Genomic DNA, 25,103 nt, shown 5'->3' with positions numbered 1-25,103 from the left:
AAGAGGGAGTTCCCGTCGTGGCTCAGTGGTTAAGGAATCCAACTAGGAACCATGAGGTTGTGGGTTCGATCCCTGCCCTTGCTCAGTGGGTTAAGGATCTGGCATTGCCATGAGCTGTGGTGTGGGTTGCAGATGCGGCTCAGATCCTGTGTTGCTGTGGCTGTGGTGTGGGCCGGCAGTTACAGCTCCGATTAGACCCCTAGCCTGGGAACCTCCATATGCCTCGGGAGCAGCCCGAGAAATGGCAAAAAGACAAAAAAAAAGAAGAAAAATCAGGAAGAATTCATAGACCATTGGGGCCACCCCCTCATTTCATAGGTGTGACCACTAAGACCCAACATTCGCTACTTGCTCCAGGTCATACAATGGCTTCTTGGACACAGCAGGACACGTACCCAGGTCTCCTGAGTGCCCGGCGACTTTGGACTCACACTGTTTCCTGGAGGCAGCCCAACCCGTGTTCCTGTGAACAGGCGCACTCTGGATTGAGATACAGCTGATTTGGAGAGTTTATGTTTGACATTTAAATCCAAAGAACAGTCAGACAACTCCCAAGGATTTAAGGCCAGTTTTATTTTCACAAATGGCCACCCCTGAGGTCATTAGGCATCAACCTCAGACCCATTCTTTTCTTCTCTGGTTATTTTCATTCTGGCTATTTCACAGCACAGAAAGGTTTTTTTTTTTTTTTTTTTTACATTAATGCACTTAAGCCTGCCTTCCTACCTAATTTTTATAACAAAAAGTATGATAGCATGTGTGCTGGCAGCTTTAGTGCTGTGCGCTTTTCTTGTACTTTCGACTTTGCTTCTCTCCAAACCCTCTTCCACCCTCATTCACCCTTCTCACCATCCTCTCTGTGTGTCCCAGATATGAAGTATATCCCAGCCAGATCTTACAGTATTGTTCCTGTCACTTCCTTTTCCACACTAACGTGTATGCGTATGTAAATATACATGTATACAGGGCTTTTCTCTCCTGGTTTCACTAAGACGGAATCCTGTTATAAATATATTTTTGCATCTTGCTTTTGCGACCAAACAATACCTCTCGGAACGTCCCCCCAATCTGCTTGTGTGGCTCTGTTGAGCGGCAGTGTCTTACCTCATGGGTTGACTACAGTGCATTCACCTCCTCCCTGTCAATGGGCGCTCCTTTTGTTCCTAGTGCTAGGCTCCTGCTCACTGGTCTGCAGTGAACACCCTTGCACTCATCTACTTCCATCTGGGGGCTTATTTTATTGTGACAGATTTCCAAGGATGATTGCAAGGTTTATGCATGTATAGTTTTCAAAGTCTGGTGAGGAGTTCCTGTCGTGGCTCAGCAGTCAACGAACCCAACTAGCATCCATGAGAATGCGGGTTCGATCCCTGGCCTCGCTCAGTGGGTTAAGGATCCCACCTTGCTATGAGCTGTGGTGTAGGTTGCAGATGCGGCTCGGATCCCATGTTGCTGTGGCTGTGGTGTAGGCTGGCAGCTACAGCTCCGATTGGACCCCCTAGCCTGGGAACCTCCATATGCTATAGGTGCAGCCCTAAAAAGACAAAAAACAAAACAAAACAAAACAAAAAAAACAAGCCTGGTGAGTTGCAACCGCAAAAGGCAGTCAAGCTTTCCATTAGGATTGTATGAGGCACCAACTCCTCCATCACACCAAAGCTTCAACGCATGGTCCTTGTTCATTTGGGCTCTATACTGCGCCACCACCTTATATGTGGGCTCGTAAGAGAATGTCTGTCTGTCAGTTTACAAAGCAGTACTGCTAGACTATTTTGTCATAACAGATTTTAAACCTGAGATTGATTTTCAAAAACTGTCCAGTAGAAAATTGACAGAACACTGTAAACCAGCTATAATGAAAAAAAATTCTATAAAAAAACACTTTTGGAGGCATGCAGAAACAAGTAGCTCAGAAATGCATGCTTATTGTTGAGTCCCTGTAAACCCACTTTAAACAAGTCTGGTACCAACCTCATTTATGAAGCAGAAGAATCCATCTTTCCTGCTATGTCACTTCCGGTTAGAGTGTGTTCCCCATCCGCTCCCCCATCCATGCTTGCATTGTGTTGGGTGACAGATCTAAAGTCAGGGTTTACTGTCCAATGCCAGATAAACAATTCAGGTATTATAAAGCACTTACTATTTATGAACTTAGTGGTACTTGCTGCCTGAAATCTGCCATCTTGGCTGCGAAAATTATACTGTATAGGTTTTATTATCAAGTCTTTGTTTTTTTTTTTTTTAAACCACCTTCCCTGGTCAATTTCCATTAGAAAATCCAAGGACTGTCTATAAACTCATTTGGTTTGAGTGCTTTGTGGCCTCACATATTCCTTGAAATGTGTAGCCCCTTGGCTGTGTCCTCGACATGTTCTGTTTATAAGATTTTGATGGTTTTGTTACTCACGGTAAAGGGATTTGACACGGATGTCTGGGTTATGTTTGGCTTTTGGCATAAGCTCTGTAATCTAACTCATTTAATGTTGACTCCACTGTAGCATACTAAAGAGACAGGAATAGAGGCCACACTGCCACCATCCCATTCCTGAGACCAGGAAAATGCGTATGTCCCAAGGGACATCCAGTTAAGGGCGACTAGAATTTCTCCATGAATCGGACTAGGTTGTATCTGAATTTCTTCCCCATAAATAGAATTGGAATCAATTTTTGCCATCTCGGTTTCCTTCGGGCAAGGCATGTTGCTGTGGAGTTGTGCTAATCTTGCAGAAAACAGATGTTTCATGCAGTGATGGTTTGGAAGGCAGTTGATATCAGGAATTGAGCTGGACGGTGCATCACTTACAAAGAATCCAATTTGTCCAGTCTCTGACAGCAGCAGCATCCTTTCACATTGGCCGCACGTTTTTCATGTTAATTCTTGGCTAAAAGAAGAATAAGTAGTTATGTGTTTTGTTTGCTTGCTTGCTTGCTTTCTTTCTTTCTTTCTTTCTTTCTTTCTTTCTTTCTTTCTTTCTTTCTTTCTTTCTTTTTCTTTCTTTCTTTCTTTGCTGTGACTTTTAACATCTCTTGCAAAGCAATCCGATTTCCCTTGCTGTCATCTGATATACGGATAAGACTGTTTGTGATCCCTCATTGAAAAAGACATAAATCTGTGTTTCTAGGAAAACACCGATCTTTTCTAAGAAATTTGTGCCTTTTGGTCCTCAAGTCCCCTTTGGTCTTCTGACTGACTGCATCAAAGTTGGGCCCTCAACACCCGCTCTGTTTATTTTCTCCATCTTCCTTCCCAGCATCCCTGCTACTTGGGATTTAAAAGGGCAATCTGGAATGTTATAAGAGGCAGGTTGTCAGGGCATGGAAAGTGTAATTTTGTAAGCCTTTTTTGCTTCCCTCAGCTTTTCTTTAGCATATATGTACGGTAATCAACAAAATGTATTTAGCGAGCATGTCGCTTAGCCCATTGTTCTGTCTAATTCTGGCAGCTGTGAATATGTTACCTTACACGGTAAAGGGGGTTTTGCAGGTGTGATTAAGGAGCTTGCAGTGGGGTGACTAGCCTGGGTACTCCAGAAAAGAAAGAGGGAGCTGAGAGTCAGTGAGAGAAAGAGAGGCGACCATCGAAACAGAGGTCCGAGTGATGTAATTTCTGGTTTTGAAAATGGAAGGGGCAGAGTTCCCATTGTGGTGCAACAGGATGGGCAGTATCTTTGCAGCACCAGGACGTAGGTTCGATCCCCGGCTGGGCACAGTGGGTTAAAGGATCTGGCATTGCGCAGCTGTGGTGTAGGTTGCATCTATGGCTCGGATCTGATCCTTGGCCCGGGCACTCCATATGCCATGGGACAGCCATAAAAGGAAAAAGAAAGAAAGAAAGAAAGAAAATGTAAGGGGCCACAAGCCAAAAAATCGGGGCAACCTTACAAGCCAGAAAATGCAAGGAAATGAATTCTCCTCAGCAGCCTCCAGAAGGTTCGCTGCCCTGCCCACACCTTGATTTTAGACCCATGAGACCTGTTTTCAGACTTCTGACCTGTAGATGTGTAAGATAGCGGTAAGGTTTTTTTGTGTGTGTTAAGTCAGCATGTTTGTAGTAATTTCTTACAGCAGCAATAGGACCCTCTTAAATATTATCAGTATATCTTTGCTTCTGTGTTTACCTTCTAGGGGACAAAAAAGAAAGGAGCCACATGAATTATATCTCACTAAAGCCAGAGGAGAAAAAGAAAGAAATGCCTCAGCATGCTTTTTAAAAAAGTAGATTTTAAAGCCGTGCATATAGTAGTAGCTCCTCAGTAAATCACATTAGGATATGTTGAAATCAGTCTTTTTGTGTTACCTGTTTGGCTGCACAGCAAATTACCCCCAAACTCAGTGGCTTAAAACAGTCTTTGTTGTGTCACAGTGTCTCACAGTTTAGCTGTGTCCTTGGGCTGGGCACTCCTACAAGATGGTGATGGAGGTGGCAGCTGGGGTGGCAGCCACCCCAGGGCTCCATCGGGAAGGATGCACTTCCAAGCTCACACCCACATGGCTCTTGGCTGCGCTCACGTCCTTGAGGGGAGGTCGCTGCAGTCCAGCGTCAGGCCCTTGCCACGTATAACTCTCCATAGAGCGGCTCCTACCGCGGCCGCTGGCTTCCTCAGAGCTGGGCAAGTGAGCAAGCAGAAGCTGAGCATGATGGAAAGCAGAGTCTTTATGTCCCCTAATCCCAGATGCAGCATCCCATCACGCTGACCTCTTACTGCCACTTAGAAGCAGGTCTCTAGGTGCAGCCCAGACTCAGAGAGACGGGATTACACAGCTGTCTTTCAGTCAAACCTGCTTTCACCCTATTTCAGCTCCCTGTTGAATTCTTTCCTGCGCCAAGCCAAAGACCCTCACTGGGCGGCCCGTCCCAGGGACTCGGCCAAGACCTGGGATGTGATTGTTCTCTCACTCCCCTTTCTCCTGCAACAAGGTCACTTTCTCTGAGTGCAGAAAATTGATTGGAGGCACCCAGTTAGGGGCTGTTTCTCTCATCTTTATGATTTTACCCGTAAAATCAAAGAAGGATAGGAAATAAATATGCTAAAATATATGTTCATTGCTTCATCCTTGTGCTCTTCTGAACTAAAAAAAAAAAATGAAAATCATGAAAATGGGAAACTGTCTCTGAAGTTGATAAGGAAAGGGATTACCAGACAATCTGGTCTAAGCATGAGGACATATCAGACAACCCCAAATGGAGGGACAGTGTACAGAATAATGGGTCTGTACTTTTAATGAGGAAAAAGACTTGAGGAAGTGTTTTGGAGGAACAGAGATTAGTCATGACAACTAAATGCCGCATATGAACCCGGATTTGATCCTGGCCTGGACATGTTTCTTTTCTTTTTTGTTTTTGTGCTAGAAAGCATTACTGAAACAGGTGGCTCAATTGGAATATCTGTACATAGCTAATAGTACTGTATTAATGGTCATAATTTTTTGCACTGATACTGTATCAATTTCATAACCTATATAAGTTCACTATGGTTAAATTAAAAATATCCTTGTTTTTAGGAAATACGTGCTGAAAATTATTTTGTGGTAAAGGGGTATCATGTCTCCAAGTTTACTGTCAAGTATTTCAGCAAAAAAGAATGATGTAAATATATGTGTTAACAGCTTAGCTTTTGGAGAATCTAGATGAGTAGTGTAGTGTACAGTAATTGTCTGTACTATTCTTGTAACTTTTCTGTATGTCTGAAATTATTTCAAAGTAAAAACTTCCAAATGGTGGGATTGCGGGGTCATATGGTAGTTCTATGTATAGTTTTCTAAGGTACCTCCATACTGTTCTCCACAGTGGTTGTACCAGCTTGCATTCCCACCAACAGTGCAGGAGGGTTCCCTTTTCTCCACAGCCCCTCCAGCACTTGTTATTTGTGGAATTATTAATGACGGCCATTCTGACGGGTGTGAGGTGGTATCTCGTGGTAGTTTTGATTTGCATTTCTCTAGTAACTGGTTCACCATGCTGTGTGGTAGAAAATTGACAAAACACTGTAAACCAGCTATAGTGGAAAAAAAAAATAAGAATCATTATATATATTTAAAAAAACTACCAAATAAATTGGTGGAATGAGGAAGGGGAGGAAAAGACCTGGTGGGTCTGCCTTCTTCTGTCCCAGGAGACTGTAGGCATGAGGTCTTTGGTGAGCCAGCTGCCTGCCCAGGCTGAAGGCAGAGACATCTTGGGGGGCAGGGGGGCCCTTAGGAACCTGTGCTGCTTTGGGGTGTGACATCCTCTGTGACCCAGAGTTTGGGGAGAGTTCCTTCTCTCCTTAGCCAGATTCCCCTCTCACCTCCCCTTCTCACAGCTCACCTTTGTCATGGATGTGGCATGTCACCAGGTCGTGTTTTTCTGTTTTCTCTACACGTAACATATATAGTGAGCCACTGCAGAGTTCATTGAAATAATGAAGACTGAGACAGGAAAAAAATGAGCTGTGTCAAGGCAAGGAATATAGGCCAAGAAAAGCTCTCACTAGGGCCATTTGCAAGAATTGGGAACCTCCCTGGAAATGAGGGCAAGTGCCACAGAAAATGATTTACATATTAAAAAAAAAAAGTTTGACACGTCTTCTGTTGAACTTGAAGGAGGTCTGACTAGAATGTGGTGCTGATTAACCCAAGCCTGGGGCCAGGGGTAGAATGTGACCTTCATCCCAACTCCTGTTCTTTGTCATTGCCCAAGGGAGGGGAAGAGCTTCCCAGGTGTGAAGAGCCAATAGCTTGGAGACCACATTTGCAGGGCCTGAGACCTCTGAAAGAGCAAAAAAAAAAAAAAAAAAAAAATGCCAGGATGGTATCTGTTCCTGGTACTGGTCAGGAAAAGTGGGAGGAGAGATGGGGAAAGAACGAAAGATGAGAGGGACCTGAAAATCTCACAGGAGAACTCTTTGCAGATGCAATCATGCTCTTAGCAGAGAAGGAATTCTAAAGAAACTTGGTGGTTCATTAACATATCATAAGCATTCATACAGTTTGGCTCTTGTTTTGTTATAGCTTTAAGAAAAAATGCCCAGTGGAAATTAAACAAGATTTAATAGAAGCAAGTACAGATCGACAACATGTTAAAAAGAAGGAAAAAGGGAAATTGCCTTCTGTTCCTATTTCATTCCCTCTAACACTTTGCACCTTGTAACCCATAACACGAGTTGTGTTATTAGTGGTGAAGGTGGACTTTGCAACCTAATAAAAGACTTATGCAAGAAATGAAAATACATTAATGCGCAGGATACATCGATTTGGCCATTCCTTTAAGTGAATGTTTGGTCCTTCTGGGTAAAAGATTTTAAAAGATAAAACGCAAAAGAAAGACTGAGGCCATTATGTGTGGACTAGCTTTCTGCTTAGAGGGTGAGTGAAGAAGCAAAGGCGATGGAGGAGAAACATGATTAGAACAGTTGTAATTATTCCAAATAAAAACCTCCTTGAGCAATTGAGAGCTTTGAGGTTCTGTGAACCTCAGAAACCATTAATTTTTTAATACCTTTCCACCACGAGGAGGAGATTGATCATGTCAGTTATAACACATCCTTACAATAGAATGCTTTGCAGTCTTTCCCAGGATGAATTATTTCTCTATGTCTTGACGGGTAAAGATATCCCAAATAGAACACTGATTTTAGTTTTTAAGCAAGTAATGTATGTAGTACATTAAAAAAAAAAAAGCAGTTGAAAGCACAAATACCAAATTGCTAATGCTATTTATGGGCTGGGAACCTTTGGCACATGTTTTCAGCATCTACCACAAACTTCCCTCCCTTAAACTGCACAGTGTGAACATCCCAGGCTGTGTCTTTGTCTTTGCGTGTCCACGCACAGCACAGGCATGTGAATGATAGCCAGTCACTAGATAATGGGAGGCTGAGCTTGGAAGACTGAGCTGGTGGGTCAGTAATGCAGCAAAAGTGTGAGTGTGCTCTGAGCAGATAGATAGAATGAGACCTTTAAACTCATTCTAGTGAAACCTCGGGGAGGAAAAACAGTGAAATAGGAGGATGAAAAAATATCATCTGGCATCCACCTGAGTGTCTGTCTTTGATTTACCATCCTTCCGATTTTCCGAACCACTCAGTTTTTGTTAACTTCGGTCAGTCGTGTCTTACCGCGTGGGCCTTTCCTGAGCATTTCAGCCCACCTGCCAGCACAGCCACGTCCCTAGAGTATGCTTTGTCCTTTGTGATTCTTCCATGCCTGCCTTAGTTTTGTTTACTCTGGCACCATGTTGACTCTAGCACAGACTCCAGTCTGGGTCCTGCTATTGCCCCTTGAACTTGTCCCTGCGTTCGCTCCGCGGATCTTCTTTTCCACCAAAGGCACGCGGAGTGATGTCCTGATTTCATTTTGAGCTGGCCACTCCTATGTTCATATCCCTCAGTGACAGCACAGTGTCTCTGTGGGACCATGGGGACAATACATAAATATCCATGGAAATCCAGTGTTGGTGCCAAGAGGGCAGAGAACAGGTTGTCTGTGCTTCTGAGCTCTTGGCCCATGGGTCACAGTGGAAATGTGGTGAATGCTCTGTACCCTCTTTGTAGAAAAGCTTACCCACTTGAAAAATTGTGTGGACAATTCCAGGAAGGGTACAGGCCATCCGAAGCCCATTCATATGTCAAAGGTTATGCCTCCCCACCTCCCTGGCACTGATGCTATATTTTAGGATAGATAGAAAGGAGTGAGTTTACTGGAAACCAAAATGCAACTATGTCAGAGCATATTTCTAGCATTCTTTTCACACTTAAAACTACTTGGAGGCACATGGAAGTGATGATAAGCCAGACTGGGGGGTTGTAGTTATTAGCACTGATGTTTGTCCTGGAAGGAACAGTTTGTTTATTAGCACAGCTATTGCCATATTGATATCTAGCCAGTGAATCGTACACTGCCTACTTGGGTGGCTTTTAAACATTTGGGGCCAGGTCATTTAGGCTGAGGTGTGAATGTGTGTGGGTGTGCTCATTTCTGTGTGTACTCACGCATGTGGGAGTGTATGTGGGGGTTTTTTTGGAGTGTGTTTTAAACAGCTTACGGAATTTAAATTTCTAAACATACATGTAAAAGATTTCCTCTCCACACTTGTCTTTGACATGTGTTATATAAATTTATGTACTTATATTTCATATACAGAGATATTTGTTAAATATGTTATCTGTTCCTTTTGGCATTATGAACACTAACCTTTTAATGTTTCTGGTTCCTTTTCAGGGTGGACAAGCTTCATTTATACCATATCTGGAAATGTATATATTGGTAAGTGATGAGTCTGTTGCTTTGGGTTCAGCTGCAATATAATTTAAGCTGCTGCCACGAAGGAAAGATGAGATGAAACCATTTGTGTAATTGAATACTGTGCTTCTTGCTGCCTGGCATCTACATTCATAGCATATCCCGGTCTGCCCAGGGCAGGGTACCTCTCAGCTTCCAGCATGTTCATTGAGCGAGGAGAATATAAACACCAGTCATGACAGCAGCCATTTTACTGTGGCCCATGAGCAGATGGAAAGTGCAGGCATGGATATGGGGGTTGACACCTGGCTAAGACGTTGGCATCCTCCATACTGATAAAGGGACTGTCCCAAAAGTGCCTCTGAGAAATCCGAAAGTTGGTTTTCTCTTATTCTAAGGGTTGCGTATGTGTCACTTGTTGAGTCTAGTCTAGAAGGGATGTTTGAGACCCAGTCAACCCCCATTTTATAGATGAGGAAAGTAAAGTCTAGAGAAAGTTAACTTGCCAGAATTATGCATTGGTGGATCTGGGACCAGAACCAAGGGCTTGTCAGTTCCACTCCTCCCACCCCACCCCACATCCTTTGTATGATGGCAACACAAGGAACACACCATCCAACTTGTCTTTTCCAGTCTAAGCCCTTTAGCCAACCCAGCAGAAGAGCCAGGAGGGGTGGGAGAGTGGAGATTGTAGAGTAGACTGGCTTCCGCCAGTATTTACTCCCACTCTCCCCATCCTCCTAGAAGCAGCAGGGGTGCCAGGAAAAGTCTCTCTGTGGGATTATCAGAAAACTGCTGTAGCAGATGCCATTGGTCCCCTACCCACACCCATGGGACCTGCTGACCAACTTTCAACCGCCAGTAGCATCTGTATCTCTTGACCTCAGGCTTTCTCTGAATGCTTGGAAGCCTACTTTGCTCCAATCAGGGCAGGACGGAAGTGCTGGGGTATTCACATACCTGGAACTATGTTGCCCCTCCGATGGGATAACGCTGAGGCCTGTCTGTGATGCCTTTTCCTAGAGTTCCCTGGAGGGATTGAGTTCAAGCTCCCCATGTGAACGTGACCTTAATAACACACCTTTCCTTGTCTGCCTTCCCTTTCCTACCTTTCCCAATTCCTGGACTGGTGTTTCCTGGGACTGCCTCCCAGATAAACTCCTTCAACTCAAATATACACCTTAGGCTGTGACTCTGGGAAGACCCAAAGTAAGAGAACCAGCCTCCCTTCTCTCCTTCCCTGCCCCTCGTGGCCAGCGATGGCCGGTGTGGATGGGGTGAGGGTGATGGAGCAGAGTGTATGACTGCCTCAAGGCACAGGCCAAGAATCCCATTCCTGAGACCCCTCTGTGGTTGGAGGCTTCTCCATCCCAACCTGCAGGAAAGCTTCCTCAGCAGTGAACTTGCTGCCCTAGCACGGCTACCTCCTTGGACAACACACGCCCAGCCCTAGACCAGCTGGGTTACTGATAATGTCTGCTCAGGGCTTGAAGGGCCCACCAGAGCCATTTAAACCATTCTTAATATTCTCCAAGAGGAGAGTTCAATTGCCTGAAATTAATCTTCTGAAACATAATGGTAACACAGTCTCATGTATTTTGATTTTATACGGGAGACATGGGCTTAGTTCCTCTTTCACTGAAGAGTGTTTCAACTATGGTTCAGCAACAAAATTCATTTATTTTAGCATTTGAAGAAGTATCGAGACTACTAGTAGTATCACAAGCCTGTGGGCACACACATTAAACTCTATTAACCATCTGGAAGAGAGGAAGCATCATTTGTTTTTATGATCTTTTGAAAATCTTAGTTATCACGTAGTACTTTCTCTAAATGGAGAGTAAAAGCCATTTTTATGGAGATATCACCCCTGACTTAAGAAAGAGAAATAAAACAATCTGCACAAATGGAAAGTGATAAGGAAAGCACATTCTGAGGCGATAAGGATACCAGAAATGTTGTGTAGTGTAAGAAAGAGCAGGGGGGAATACACTTCTTTAAAGGGCTGGATACCAAATATTTCCATCATGGCAGGCGATACAGTTTCTGTTGCAATGACTCATTCCTGCCTGCTTAGTGCAACAACAGTCACAGCCTGGTCTATGAATTCAATTGACATATGACAGATTGACAGGTGAAAAACAAACTTAATTATGTACATACAGGAGCCCCATAAAATATGAGACCCAAGGGCAGGTTGGGCAGGTAAGGCAGGTGTGCCCTCCTGAGCTAAGGAATGGGATAGGAACCTGAAGTTCACGGGGGAGGAGGATCATTCATGGGATGCTGAGAAGAGCAGATGTTTGCTAATTAGATGTTTGCCCAGCGGTACAGTTAAGCCCTTCAGATGAAAGTTATCTCTGGTACTAGCGCTCTCTTTGAGCCAGACCCCTGATCTAAATTCTTTTAGGCGGTTAAGGGAGTGGTTAGAAGCTCTTTCGAGTCTTTTAGGCCTTGATGATGTTCACCTGAATACAATCCACATGCCAGAGTGGCACATTTGGGAGAGGCTCATTCCGAACCTCTTCGGGTTAAATGGGTTTAAATGGTATCATGGAGGATGAAGGGGAGGAAGATTAACTGAACATCTTCAAAACCTGTTTGAATCATGGCTTACAGCCTTGTTCCCTGACAGACCTTTTAGTCTGACAATTTAACAAGTGAAAGCCTCAGCAGCTGGAGGGCTAAGAATGACTTCCACATCCACTTGTTTTTCTCGAGGTGAGGCAGGATTTTCCTGAGTCATCTCTATTCACTGGCCTGGTCATCTCTCGTGACCATGAGCCACAAGTGCAAAACATCTGGCAGGAAATAGGGTCGCCGTCTGTAGCGCTGGAGCAAGCTTGCATCTGCCCAGTGCAAAGTGGACCTCGGAGACAATCCAGCTCCCAAAACTGGCCTCTTGGGAATCTGCTTCAGCCAATGAGGGGCTGGCCAGATGACCTCATTTGAATTTTATCTCCTTCCCTTCCTCCTCTCCACCCTCTAATGGAGGCGTTAATGAGAAAAACAAAAGGGCAAGAGCAAATCACCAGGGAAAAAGAAACAAAGCGAAAAAATAGTTATTGAATGTGTACTGACCTATAAAATCTATAGAAAATCCAGAAAATGCTTTCTGACTTGATTGCCTCAGTTTTGCCTTGCCTGTAAAAGCAGCATAGCTTGCTAGCCAATCACAGACGGCAGGACCTGATAAGCAAGTAATTGTCTTTTTCAAAATGGCATGTACCTCTATTCTGTTGAAATAGATATTATAAATATGTATACTTAATGTATTGGGTTGGAATAAATAGACTGCAGTTTGGCTTGAGAAAGTCGTCTGGGAAGTTGTGTAAATGGAGATTTAGGAGGACTATTAAAATATGAATTGATGCAGGAAGTGCTTAAAAGATGGACATCAGTAGATGTAGTTTGAGTAAGGACAGGTGAAAATTTGAATGTGAGAAAATGCTAGGCATTAACTAGTTGACTAAGTTAAATATATTAAAGTTCATGGTGAATATGGTGAAGCTCTGTAACTGCCTGCTAATGACACCCTGAAGGAGAGAGGGAATTAACAGAACTGAAAGAAGGCAAATAGAATTAGTACTCTCTTATTGAAAAGAGTATTTATTTACACTCTTATTTAAGAGTTTTATGCTTTTTCAGGATCATCTTAGTTATGGATACATTGGGTTTTTTTTCCCAAGCCTTCTAAGCTAACTGTTAAATAGTAGCTTTAAAAATTGTACAGGAGAGAGCTTTTAAGAAATTTTTGGCTACACCTGCAGCATGTGGAAGGTCCCAGCCAGGGATTGAACCCGAGCCCCAGCAGCCACCCAAGCCGCTGCAGAGACAATGCCAGATCCTTAACCCACTGCATCGCCAGGGAACTGCCAGGAGAGAGGTCTTTAACCACAGTCATTTATTGAGGCGACAAGCCCTTTTTCTTGCCTGTAGACGAAACCTTGTGTAGTATATGATTTTTTTAAAAAAAAGAAGAAAATTAACATGGTCAGAAAGCCAGCAGGTCCCAAGGATGCTAGGCCTGAACCTCCCTCCCTGTAGCTGAAATGAAAATGACATTACACATTAATACAGAGAACACCAGGGTAGAGGAGTTTATATCCTGTATCCTTCACACTTGGGACCATTTATCAGCTTGGAGGCCAGTCCCTGAGAAGAACCAGTGTCATGTATACTGTTGGGGCTTAGAAAATGTATTTAGAAATCTAAAAACATGTCTCTGGTTATTGAAATGACAACTAACTATGTGGGTAATAAAATATTTCAAATTTATTTAAATAAGTAACTACTCATGGCTCAGTTTATGCTCTGCCCTTTGCTTCTGGTTCTGGGAGGTTATGAAACAGTTTGACGCAGGCCCTGGATCTCAGTTAACTTGGAGAAACACTCGAAGCCCTCAGAATTGACCTCCACTTACCCAAAACGAACTGGACCAAGCAGGGTACTTCATTCCATGTGGGATGCTTTGAATGAGGAGCCTGAACTTCCAGCATGATCAGCTTCCTGGTATGATCAGCTTCCTGGCTCCATCTGGCCCCCGCTGCTCCCTCTGGCCAAGCTAAAGCAGAAGCTAAAGCAGACTTAAAGGCAGGGGTGATTGTTCTCAAATGTGTTCATGCCAGTTGCACCAGTGAGTGCAATTATGTGATTTAATTAGATAATATCTGAATGAATGAAATAAGTATGTAAAGGCAGTTCCTATTTCCGGAACTAAGGTCAAATGCTTTGTAAAAGTGAATTGCTAAAGAAAACCCTTTGAACTAGTATGGCAGAGATGCCAGTGTGAGAATGGGGGGAGCTGTGATCATTGCGAAGGGTTTCAGTGGTGCATTATGGGTATACTTTATAAAGAAAGTGTTTCAGTCCAATCAGTAGGCTCACCTTGACAGTATTTCTTTTTTTTTTTGTCTTTTGTTGTTGTTGTTGCTATTTCTTGGGCTGCTCCCGCGGCATATGGAGGTTCCCAGGCTAGGGGTCCAATCGGAGCTGCAGCCACCGGCCTACGCCAGAGCCACAGCAACGCGGGATCCGAGCCGCGTCTGCGACCTACACCACAGCTCACGGCAACGCCGGATCGTTAACCCACTGAGCAAGGGCAGGGACCGAACCCGCAACCTCATGGTTCCTAGTCGGATTCGTTAACCACTGCGCCACCACGGGAACTCCCTTTTTTTTTTTTTTTTTTTTTGACAGTATTTCTAAAAATTGGCAAGTGGATGCATATTAACACTTTAGAGTAAAATGTTGGAGGCAATGTGTCTTTTCCCTTTTTTTTTCCGTCACACCTGCAGCATGCAGAAGTACCCAGGCTAGGGATCAAACCCATGCCACAGTAGCAACTCAAGTCACAGCAGTGACAATGCCAGATCCTTAACTCACTGTGCTACCAGAGAACTCCCTGATTGTCTTTTTCAATTAATGATCTGGATTGCGTTAGTAAGAAGGCTTCAACTGTGCATACAAAATTGATATAAAAATCTAGATAGAAGTACCAGAATGGATGAAACAGAGAATAAGTAGGACAGTCGTTCTTGTAAAGACAAGGAGAAAAAGGAAATCTGGCATATGAGGAAGAGTTGCACAGCAGTTAATAACACACCAGAGATGCAGCACTAACTTTAAAATATGTTGTAAAGTATTTTGCCCTTTCGTGATTGTTTAGGCAAACAAAAATATTTGCAGTTCAATTATTTTCAGTTAAATTTTCCTTAACTGCACTATTAGATTTAACATTCTTGGCAAAGCTTCCCAATGGAAACTATTTATTATCTGATTTGGCTTGATTTATAATTGAAAGTAGTCAGAAACAATAAAATGTATTTTCTTTGAGACTTATTTTGGGTTCAGGAGATAACCAGATGGGTGAATCAGCATAGAAATGACATAAAATAGAATCAGTCTTTGCTTTCTGTGATCCTGTTTTAAACATTTCATAAAATAATACAGGAGCTAAAGGTACACTTAGAATGATTCATCTGAAAACACGACTTTCCAGTGTCTATAAAAAAAGGTCTGCCTTATGGTGGAGCATTTCAAATGGCCTCTTCAGAACCAATACTGATTACTCTCCTAGATCAGCAAGTAGAATGGGCAGAAGTTGCATTCCATATAAAATTAGACTGAGAGCTCCTAGGCAATCATGAACTCTCTGTTTCTAAATTAAGATTTCCTCACAGACCATTGAACATGGCAGTCAAGCAAGCTATCTTGATAGGAGATGCAAAGAAATCGCAGTTCAGCATGATTTTTGAGAGCTGTCTCTTACCAGCTGACTCCATTAAAACATAGTGAAAGGAGCTTTATCAACTGTGTTGGTCTCTGTGTATCATGAAACATCCTACATGACAGCATTAGGGGTCATGGGTAGACCCTGTGGGTGATGAGTGTTCCATATGAAGTAGTGGAAGGTAAACAGTTGGCTCATTGCTCCCAGGGAACCTCATTGAAGCACACTTAATATTATGCTGCTCCATGTTACAGTTAAAAATATTACCCAACTCTAAATGAGGTTCTTCTTAGACTCCGAGACCTCTCTCTTATTGCCACCTCCTTATGTGAGTAGAAAATCAATGAAGTCCTATCATTCACTGTCATGACATCTGCTAACCTGAATCCTTGATGGAGAAAAGACCTTTAGTGATGTGCTGGGGCTGACTCTTGGCAGCTGGTTGTGCACCTCTTCCCTGACCTCACATTGATAGCTTGAAATTGGCCACAGCGGGAGCATTTACACCATGGAAATTGGCACACACTACAAATCAGGTTCGTTCTCCCCTTTGCCCCCAAAAGCTGGTTGGTAAACATTAATTAGCACATGACTGCCTCTGATATAGAGGTTCTGAAACTTTTTTGTGCCATGAACATTTTTGACCTTGGCCAAGGCCCCACCTCTGAACAATGTTTTGTTTTGTTTTTAAATTCAGTGAAGTCATTAAAATGTTAAAAGAACAAGTTTATGCTGTGGTTTTGTATGTGCTACTCTGATGACATTTGAAATGACACAAACCAGAAGCAGGTCTGTTTTAAATTGTAGGTAGTGATTAATATTAACTTATTTTGAGATACCTGAAATGCTCATGTGATAAGAAACCACCTATGATTTCTACTGGAGACAAAATCTTCAGTCCATTTAATACTGCTGTGCTTTCTTGGCTACATTCATGACTGAAAGAAAGGCCACATTTTAGTTCAGTGTTAGTGAAAATCAAGATAGCATTTGTCTCCCATGCAAATCTATGACTGCTCTGAATTCTATCCCTTGGGAACACACTGACTGTAGGGTAAGAAATGTTCTATTAAAATCCCATTTCATGTTTGCAAGCATCAAAATGAACCCTGTTGCTCGATACAGGTTGTCTCCAAAGTGGGAGCTGATAAGGAAGATTTCTCTAGAACATATGGCTGAACTCCAGTCCTTATTCACAAAAGTTACAAATTATGTTTCTCTTTATATGGTAATTCCTTAACCTGTTGTTTTCACTGAAATGAGCATTTCTGTATTGATTATCTGGCTTTAGCTCTATTGTGTCAGGTGAATGTCCTAATGTATAGTTCAGAATGTCACACAGGTGGGTCCCCAGATGTCGTTATGGGCTTCTCACCCTGCTTGGAATCTTCTCTCTGTTGTCCATTCACATGTCTGGTTGTTTACCCAACTGAAAGACCCAGCCCATGTCCCACCATGTCTCTGCAGCGTCCTGTGGCTGTTGCAGCCTGCTTGGCTTCTCCATTCTCTAGCCTCTTCTTCCAAAGCCACTGTTGTCGTCTTTTGGCCATTGCATTATCCTGCTCAGGAGAACCGTGTTGGACTCTTGCTCTCTCCCATTGTTGTCGGGTCCTTCAGAGTCTTTCTCACCTCCACCCCTCACATCCATCCCTGTCTTTCTGCTTCCACTCTCCCACTTCAGACTGTAATTCATTTCCACTTAGACTGTTACAGTAAACTCCTAACTGATTCTCCTCCCTTCAGTCCTGCCCCTTCCAGTTTATCCTGTGCTCTGCTTTCAGTTCTTTCTCCAAGACACAGCACTAACCATTTCTCATGCACACCCTTTCCCAGAGGTGCTCCATTTTATATGGGTAAGCATGGCCTTCAGGTCTTTCCTTGACCTGAAGCCAGTCTACCTTGCCATCATTCCTCCCAGAAGAATATTCCAGCAATGGGATAGAAGGTTCCCTGTTCCCTCAGGCGTGCCCTGCTTCTTCCCAGTACCTCACCTTTGCACACACTGTCCTGTTGTCTAGAATGCCCTTCATCCTAGCTCTGCCTTTGGTAGGTCTTCCTGATCCTGCAGAGCTCTGATCAAGTCTGATTGCCCCCACAGCACATTCCTGGGGTCCCTAGACCTGAATTAACCCCTACAGCTCCTGTTTTCTCTTTGAACTTTTTTCACTACTTTCTTGTTGCCTTTAAGATACAGTTTCATGTTATGAATTTTTTATATTTCATCTATGAGCCACAACATAGAAGGGAGGGCAATATATCCATCGTGAAAGCTCCCTACAGCATTTAGCACAGGGCTCTGTACAGAGTTCAGCAGCTTTGGTTTACTAGCTCAAGCTTACCTGTTTTCCAATTGAGTTATTCGCTGATACGACTGTGTATTTAGTGTCTCTCAATGAGCTTTTGAGTTATTGGGATGCAAGGAATTGGCTTTGCACTTTTTGGCGTTTTCTCACAGTGCTGGGGCAATTGTAAGTGCTCAATAAATCCTTGTTAAAAATGAACTAATAATAAAATTTACTAATTTTCCCAAGCATGCCTAATTCTTTTCTTGTTTTTTTTTTTTTAATTTTTTCAATCTTTTCAGGGCCACACTTGTGGCATATGGAAGTTCCCAGGCTAGGGGTCAAATCGGAGCTACAGATGCCAGCCTGCACCACAGCTCATGGCAACACCAGATCCTTGACCCACTGAGCAAGGCCAGGGATCGAACCCACATCCTCATGGATACTAGTTGGGTTCATTACTGCTGAGCTAAATTCCTCTTGTTTTATTTTCATTCTCTTTGTCTTGGGGTTTTTGTGGCTGCATCCACAGCGTATGGAAGTTCCTAGGCCAGGGAATGAACTGGGACCACAGCAGCGACCCAAGCCATTGCGTTGGCAATGCTGGAACCTTAACGTGCTGCACCACAGAAGAACTCCAAGCATGGCTGACTCTTGTGAGGTTTATAATTGACCCAAGGAAACAATCTAATGCCAAGGATTTGGCTTTTTAATTAAGTTATTAGGCATGACATTAAAAGTGTAAGTGGAAGCATAATACAGGATTCACCTCCTTGTTCTTTTCCACATTAGAAAACAGCCATTTTCCAGAATTCCCATAGTGGCTCAACAGAAATAATCCGACTAGTAACCATGAGGCTATGAGTTCAATCCCTGGGCTCGCTTGGTGGATTGAGGATCTGGCGTTGCTGTGAGCTGTGCTGTAAGGTCACAGACATGGCTTGGAGCTGGTGTTGCTGTGGCTGTGGTGTAGGCTGGCAGCTGCAGCTCCACTTTGACCCCTAGCCTGGGAACCTGCATATGCTGCAGGTGCAGCCCTAAAAAGAAGAAGAAAAAGAAAAAAACAGCCAGCTTCTGACTTCAGTAATTGCAAATATCATCAGCAAAGATATTTAAGGAGATTTCTAAGTTTGTGATTTCTGAACTTGATATAATGGTGCTGTGTAGTTAACCAGATTGGTAACTGTATGAGAACTGTGCTACCATGAAGACTAAATTAGGGGATCATGTTCTTCGTAGGGCCTGATAATGCGCAGCAAAAAATAGAACCTCATCACACAGCCGTGCTGGGAGAAGGTGACAGTGTCCAGGTGGAGAACAAGGTAAATATTAAAAATTGTGAATTTTCTTTTTTCTAATTAAAAAATATTTACCAACAAGGACATACTTACAGCACAGGGAATTCTAATAGTTTGTAACAACCTATAAGGAAAAAGAATCTGAAAAAGAACAGATATATATGTGTGTATATACATATTATATATATAGATGTATGTATGTGTGTGGGTGTGTATGAAGCACTGTGCTGTCCCCTGAAACTAACACAGTCTTGTAAATCAACTATAGTTTAATAAAAAAAAAAAGAGAGAGAAAAATTTTTGCACTTAATTTTTTTTAAATACGATTTTTGAAGGTTACTTTCCATTTGCACTTACTACAGAATATTGGCTTCCGCGTGTTATACGATACATCCTGAGTCTATCATGTATCCAATAGTTTTGACCTCCTACTCCCCTCCTCTTATATTTCTCCTCCCCTACCACTGGTAACCACTATGTTGTTCTTTGTATCTGTGAGTCTATTTCTTTTTTGTTATATTCACTAGTTTGGTTTACTTTTTTATATTTCACATATAAGTGATATCATGTCACATTTGTCTTTCTCTAACTTCACTTAGCATCATGCTCTCCAAGTCCGTCCATGTTGCTGCAAATGGCATTATTTTGTTCTTTTTTATGGCTGAGTAATATTCCATTGTATATATGTACCACATCTTCTTTATCCATTTACCTGTTGGTGGACCCTTAGGTTGCTTTAATTTTCTAAACTTATACTTTTTCTGCTAGTTTCCATGCAAATGCCAAGATGTCCTGTGTAGCTGGAACCTTCCCTCTTCCTTGGGAAAGAAACTGTGCCCCAAGTTTATCAACCCCTCTCATACTCTTATTTCTGTTGGTTTATTTTAAGGTTTTATCTAATTGCTTATCTCTAAGAATCATCATTGTTTACCCCTGAAAATGTGAATCTGAAGGCAGCCCATCTTTTTTGCCTTTCACTTTTCTTTCCTTATATAATTGACTGATTTTTATCATTAGCATAAGTGAAAATGTATCTGCCCTCAAGGGGTGTAAATATAGATCTACACACATGGAGCCCTTTGAAAGTCAGTCCCGTTTCCAACTGAGAGGAACATAGGATACATTTCATAGTCCTTTTCTGTTGAATCTTTGCTTTTTAAGTAAGGTTTCTGAAACTTTAGGAGTCTGAGGAGCTTTTCCTGTCCAGGTCGTCAGGTTTCTCCCCTCCATCTGTTTTATTCCCTTGAATGATTAACTCACTGTCTTGGGAGCCTATGAAGCCGGTCTGACCACTTTGTGACATTCTAATAAAGAGAAATGAGAACAGTTGTGTAGAAGCTCTTGCAAAGAGGAATTTTGAAAAATAAGTATGAAAACCATGTCTGCGTGCAGGTGACTGGTCCAGAGGCCGTCTGACTGGCTACTGGCCCTCCAGCCCTGGTGTCATAGAATGTGGTGGAGGTGAGGAATGGTGATATCTTAGTCCCCTTTGCTAGCAGTTCCCCTGCTGCTGTTTTGATCCTCTGCAACACCTCCAGGAGCAGCCAAGTCAGTAGACGCAAAACCTCATGAGCTCCAGAGGAAATGCATACCTTGGGGTCTAAGCTAACTATTGTTAGGTTGAACTGTACAAAACTGCCCCCTGCTGCATACGGAGGTTCCCAGGCGAGGGGTGGAATTGGAGCTAGAGCTGCCAGCCTGCACCACAGCCACAGCAACGGACAAGGCAGGATCCGAGCCATATCCACGACTACATCACACTTCAGAGCAACGCCAGGTCCTTAACCCAATGAGCAAGGCCAGGGATCGAACCCGCGTCCTCATAGATCCTAGTCAGGTTCATTGCTGCTGAGCCACGATGGGAACTCCCCAAACTGCCCCTTTTGACCTCCCCAAATGGCAATTTCATCTATTTCCACTCAAGGCAGAAAAGAAAAGCTATAAGTAGACTAGACCCTACTGACAGCGGATTAGTCTACATTATCTGGTTTAGCTGGACAAGCTCAATCCTTCCTGTTTTATAGCAGAGGGCACCTTGCAGATGATAAGGATTTGAGAGCCGAAGCAGAACACCAGAGAGAAGTGACGAGGGCAGCTGGGAAGATGGGAGGCACCGGGATGGAAAAGGCTGAACCATCAGTTCCTTGGCCCCAGGGGCGTGGTTCTGTTCCGTGCCCTTCTGACTGTGTATAGGCAGAGCCTGAGCCACCAAGACGTTAGAAAGAGGCCTATGAAAAAACTTATTCCAAAAAATTAGTGTTTAAATGGGCACATATCACTTTTACATCCACGAAGAGTAGACCGTCCCCCTGAGATTATAATAGGAGCCTGTGAAGGTGTGAGTCTTAGCTTCACCACTCATTAGCCACGTGACTTCGGACACAGTTCTCAACCCCCTTGAGCTTTGTTCTCTTTCTTTGCAGAATTGAAATACCAGTGCCAACTGCATGGGGTTGTGGGATAGAGTATTTGAGATGATGTAGGTCGAGAGTCTAGCCCACCTCTAGCACGGGGGTCAGTACTTTATGTTCCATAGGCTGCGTTTGAACCTCTGCATAAATAAAGTTTTATTGAAGCCCAGCCACATCCATTCATTTCCATTTGTCTGTGGATAATTTCATGCCAGTGGCAGAGGTGAGTGTTTGGGGCAGAGACTGGATGGGCCCACAAAGCCTAAAACCTTTACTGTCTGGCTCTTCCCACGGGCAAGTTTGCTAATCCTGGCTCTGGGCACATAGGGCTTGCCCAGTGATGGTAGCTGGAAGATTCACTGATCTGAACATCTCGTATTACAGAGAGTCATGCCACATACATGTTACAAGGATTCATACCTTGGGCCCGAAGGTTTAGAGCCCATAACAGTTTCCACAGCTAGAAAAAAGCCCTAAAGGGCCCTAATTCACTTGGGCACCAGGCCAGGGATATCTTTATTCGGAACTAGACTTGGCCTGAGGGTTAGAGAAAGAAGGAAGTTGGGACTTCCTGGTTCTCCCCGACTCCCATGGGCGCGGGGAAGTGGTCAGGAGTCAGAAGTTGATACATATTCCCCGGCTTCTCTCTGGCATTGCTCTCCTTGCCCTTTCTCATTTCATCTCTTTAGCATCATGCCTATCCTCCTGGTGGCCCAGGAGTCTGGGCAGCTGCCTCCGGAATGGTCAGTCCCCCGGGGCAGAAGAGGAGGGCAGGGAAGAGGTGATGGAGATCACGTCTTTTCTGTCCCTGGGTGTCCCCGCTCCCTTTCAGCATTTGGCTCATCTTAGGCCAGCACGTTTTAGGCTGCAGGGACCGCCTGCCTTTCTCCACGTGTGGATTGCCTTTTGTGACTGTTACTCTGAAGTCTTCCATGGTTGGTATCAAGTACGGGGGGCTTGGTTTATGCTGGATTTTGTACAAGTCTTTAAGCCAGACCCTTTGACTTAGAGGACGCCCAAACCCCAACAAAGGCTTCTAAAGTGGGCTTAACTTTTTCAGAGTTCTTAGAGATTGGGACCAACACCAGGCTGCTGTGGCCATTTAAGCCTGGACTGTAATGGTCATCCTGGAACTGTCTCTGGTTCAAGCATTAGGGCTCCCTGTGCCACTTGGGCTCACGGTACCCTGGTTGCCAGGATGGCTCCATGATGAGAAGCTCATAGGCTTGCTATGAAGGCTTGATCTCAGCTTTAATCTCATGCTTATACTAGTGTCCTGTTGAGAAGGTCTTCAGCCTCATGGATTAGCAAACGTGCTTGTAGTTTGCCGAGGGAGACACTCAGTTCCTCATTGGCTGCCATCAGAACCAAACTTGAAAGTAATGACGCTCTTCCACTGGCACTATTCCTGGGGAATTTATTACAGTAACACAGATTAACATTTGATTAAAATAAAAATCGAAAGATAGATAAAACACTGCTTAAAGCTAGAGATAACTCTTTGCTTATGTGTAAAAATTCATAATAAACCATCAATTTTCAAAAACTGGTAACAGTTCATTGTTTTTATCTTTCAGTTGGCCTAAGAAGGATAAACGATGAACACTTGTCTGCAATTCAGTCCTGTTAAAGCTCATGTTCTTTCTGGTGATATTTTGGGGTAATATTTCACTATAATAAATGTCGCTGAAGCAGCAGCATGCCCCGAGATTCATTCTGAGTCCTGCTGCCATCACGAGCTTTATATTTCTAATCAATCAAGCAAGCTGAGTACATCCCCACCGTGTAGACGTTACCCACACCTTAAGTGATTCCTGGGGCCTTCATCTGGGCTTCGATCATTTGATGTTGGTATCAGTGAGACTCAAGACATGTCTTGGCAGTAAAACTTAGGGAATAACAAAGAGCAGTTTATGCAAGTAAACTACTAAGTCAACCGAGAAAGACCTGGCTCTGAACTAGGAACTTCGAGAAGGTGTGCCAAAGTGAAAGACATGATCTGGGTCCCCAAACATCATGAGTTTTAGTTGGGACAGTTATACATGAGGCATTAAGTGGGCTTCTGTCACCTTTGTAGGGAGGCCTTTTCATTGTTTTTATCAAACTGCAACAGGGCACTGACTGAGATCCACACAGGGCCTTATGATCTTAAACAGGTCAATCCCTCTCTTTGCTTTGGCCTGAATTTCATCATTTGACACTGTACCCAAGGTCGCCGTAGACGAGGACTTTCCAGCGAGGCAGCAATTGGGCCATTGGGCCCCAACAGCGCTCTGCTGACTATCCAGAAAGATTATCAGCTTTCACCAAAGAAGGCTAGTTTAGGGAAGAAAAACGGCTCATTTAAGACAAAAGAAAAAGACCCCAAACATCTGGCTTAGGTTAGAGGAGATCAGGCCACTCAGAGGTTAATTCTACGAAGAAGTCATTCAGAGAAGCTCGGACCAGCCTCCCGCTTTCTCAAGTGGAAAGCCAAACTCCTGAACAACTCAGCACCCAGCAGTTGAATCATTTTTCATTTCAGACCAAATGCAAGTGTCCTTTCATCCTGCTGGCTGCATTATAAATGAAAGTCATCATTTGATTTGAGTCATAGCAAAAGGGGCAAAACTTTCGACACTCGATTCCTATTCCAAACTGTGTGAAGGTGGAGGACACGTTTGTCACTCACCAAAGATGCGCCTTCTTAATTAATTAAGAAACTTGCATTCTGAGGAGTTGGCACACCCACGACCCAAGGTCAGCCTCTCCTTTTCTCTTCTCTCGTGAACCCTGACCCTTTCTCGTCTGCGTCCTGACCCTAGAACTCCAGTGTGTAGCCCCCCCAAAGGAACAAGCGCCTCACAGCACGTTTTAGGAATGTCTTCTCTGAGATTAAGTTGGAAATGATGTACTGCCAGTGATCGCAACTATTTTTCCAAGATACTTTTCTTTAATATGTCATATAACTCCCACTGCAGTCTCTCCGCTCCAAGCCCTTAGAGCATAAATCTTTTCTGTTAACTGTGGGTTTTTTTTCAAGTTGAATTTTTAGGCTCTTAAACATGATATTGAATACAAAATTTCAAGTAGAAACCTCCCCCTTTCTTGTGGGCTATTGTGTATTATTATACACAATTTAGCTAATTCATAACATTGGGTCATTAGCACGTTAATGAATTACTGTCCTGAACTATAAAGTATGATGTCTTCTGGGCTTGCTAGCTTCTACAGTAAGTGGTCCTAGTCTAATTTTTAAGCTTCTGTACCTGTTTTTCTTTTCTTTCTTTTTTTTTTTTTTGTCTTTTGTCTTTTTAGGGCCGCACCCGCAGCATATGGAGGTTCCCAGGTTCGGGGTCTAATCAGAGCTAAGGCTGCCGGCCTACACCACAGCTCACAGCAACACTGGATCTTTAACCCGCTGAGCGAGGCAGGGATCAAACCCGCAACCTCATGGTTCCTAGTCGGGTTCATTTCCACTGCGCCTGTTGTTCACAGTTTACTTTGTTTGTTTTGAATTTCCATCATTGATGTTCAGCTGCCCATTTTCTTGTATTACTATCTAGTACTGCTTTCCTGTCTTGTAGCTTTGAATCTCAGGGGTCTGGTAACTGTCAAGCTTAATTATTAACATCTTGTGTAATGTGAGAATAAGTGGGGACTGAGTAGGGATCTGTGCTAA

At 43.4% G+C, this 25,103-nt stretch overlaps 1 protein-coding gene across 3 annotated transcripts in view; it reads left to right on the top strand.

Moving 5' to 3' along the window:
- PIR (pirin) overlaps positions 1–25,103 on the top strand; it is a 98,977-nt gene that overhangs the window by 67,547 nt on the left and 6,327 nt on the right. For all 3 annotated transcript variants that reach the window (XM_047764406.1, XM_047764405.1, XM_047764404.1), the window contains 2 exons: positions 9,199–9,243; positions 18,973–19,055. In XM_047764406.1, coding sequence (XP_047620362.1) covers positions 9,199–9,243; positions 18,973–19,055 — 128 coding nt within the window. The remainder of the gene's footprint in view (positions 1–9,198; positions 9,244–18,972; positions 19,056–25,103) is intronic.

The sequence above is a fragment of the Phacochoerus africanus genome, chromosome X (genome assembly GCF_016906955.1).
Source record: "Phacochoerus africanus isolate WHEZ1 chromosome X, ROS_Pafr_v1, whole genome shotgun sequence".
Lineage (NCBI taxonomy): Eukaryota > Metazoa > Chordata > Mammalia > Artiodactyla > Suidae > Phacochoerus > Phacochoerus africanus.
This window is presented reverse-complemented; position numbering and strand designations above follow the sequence as displayed.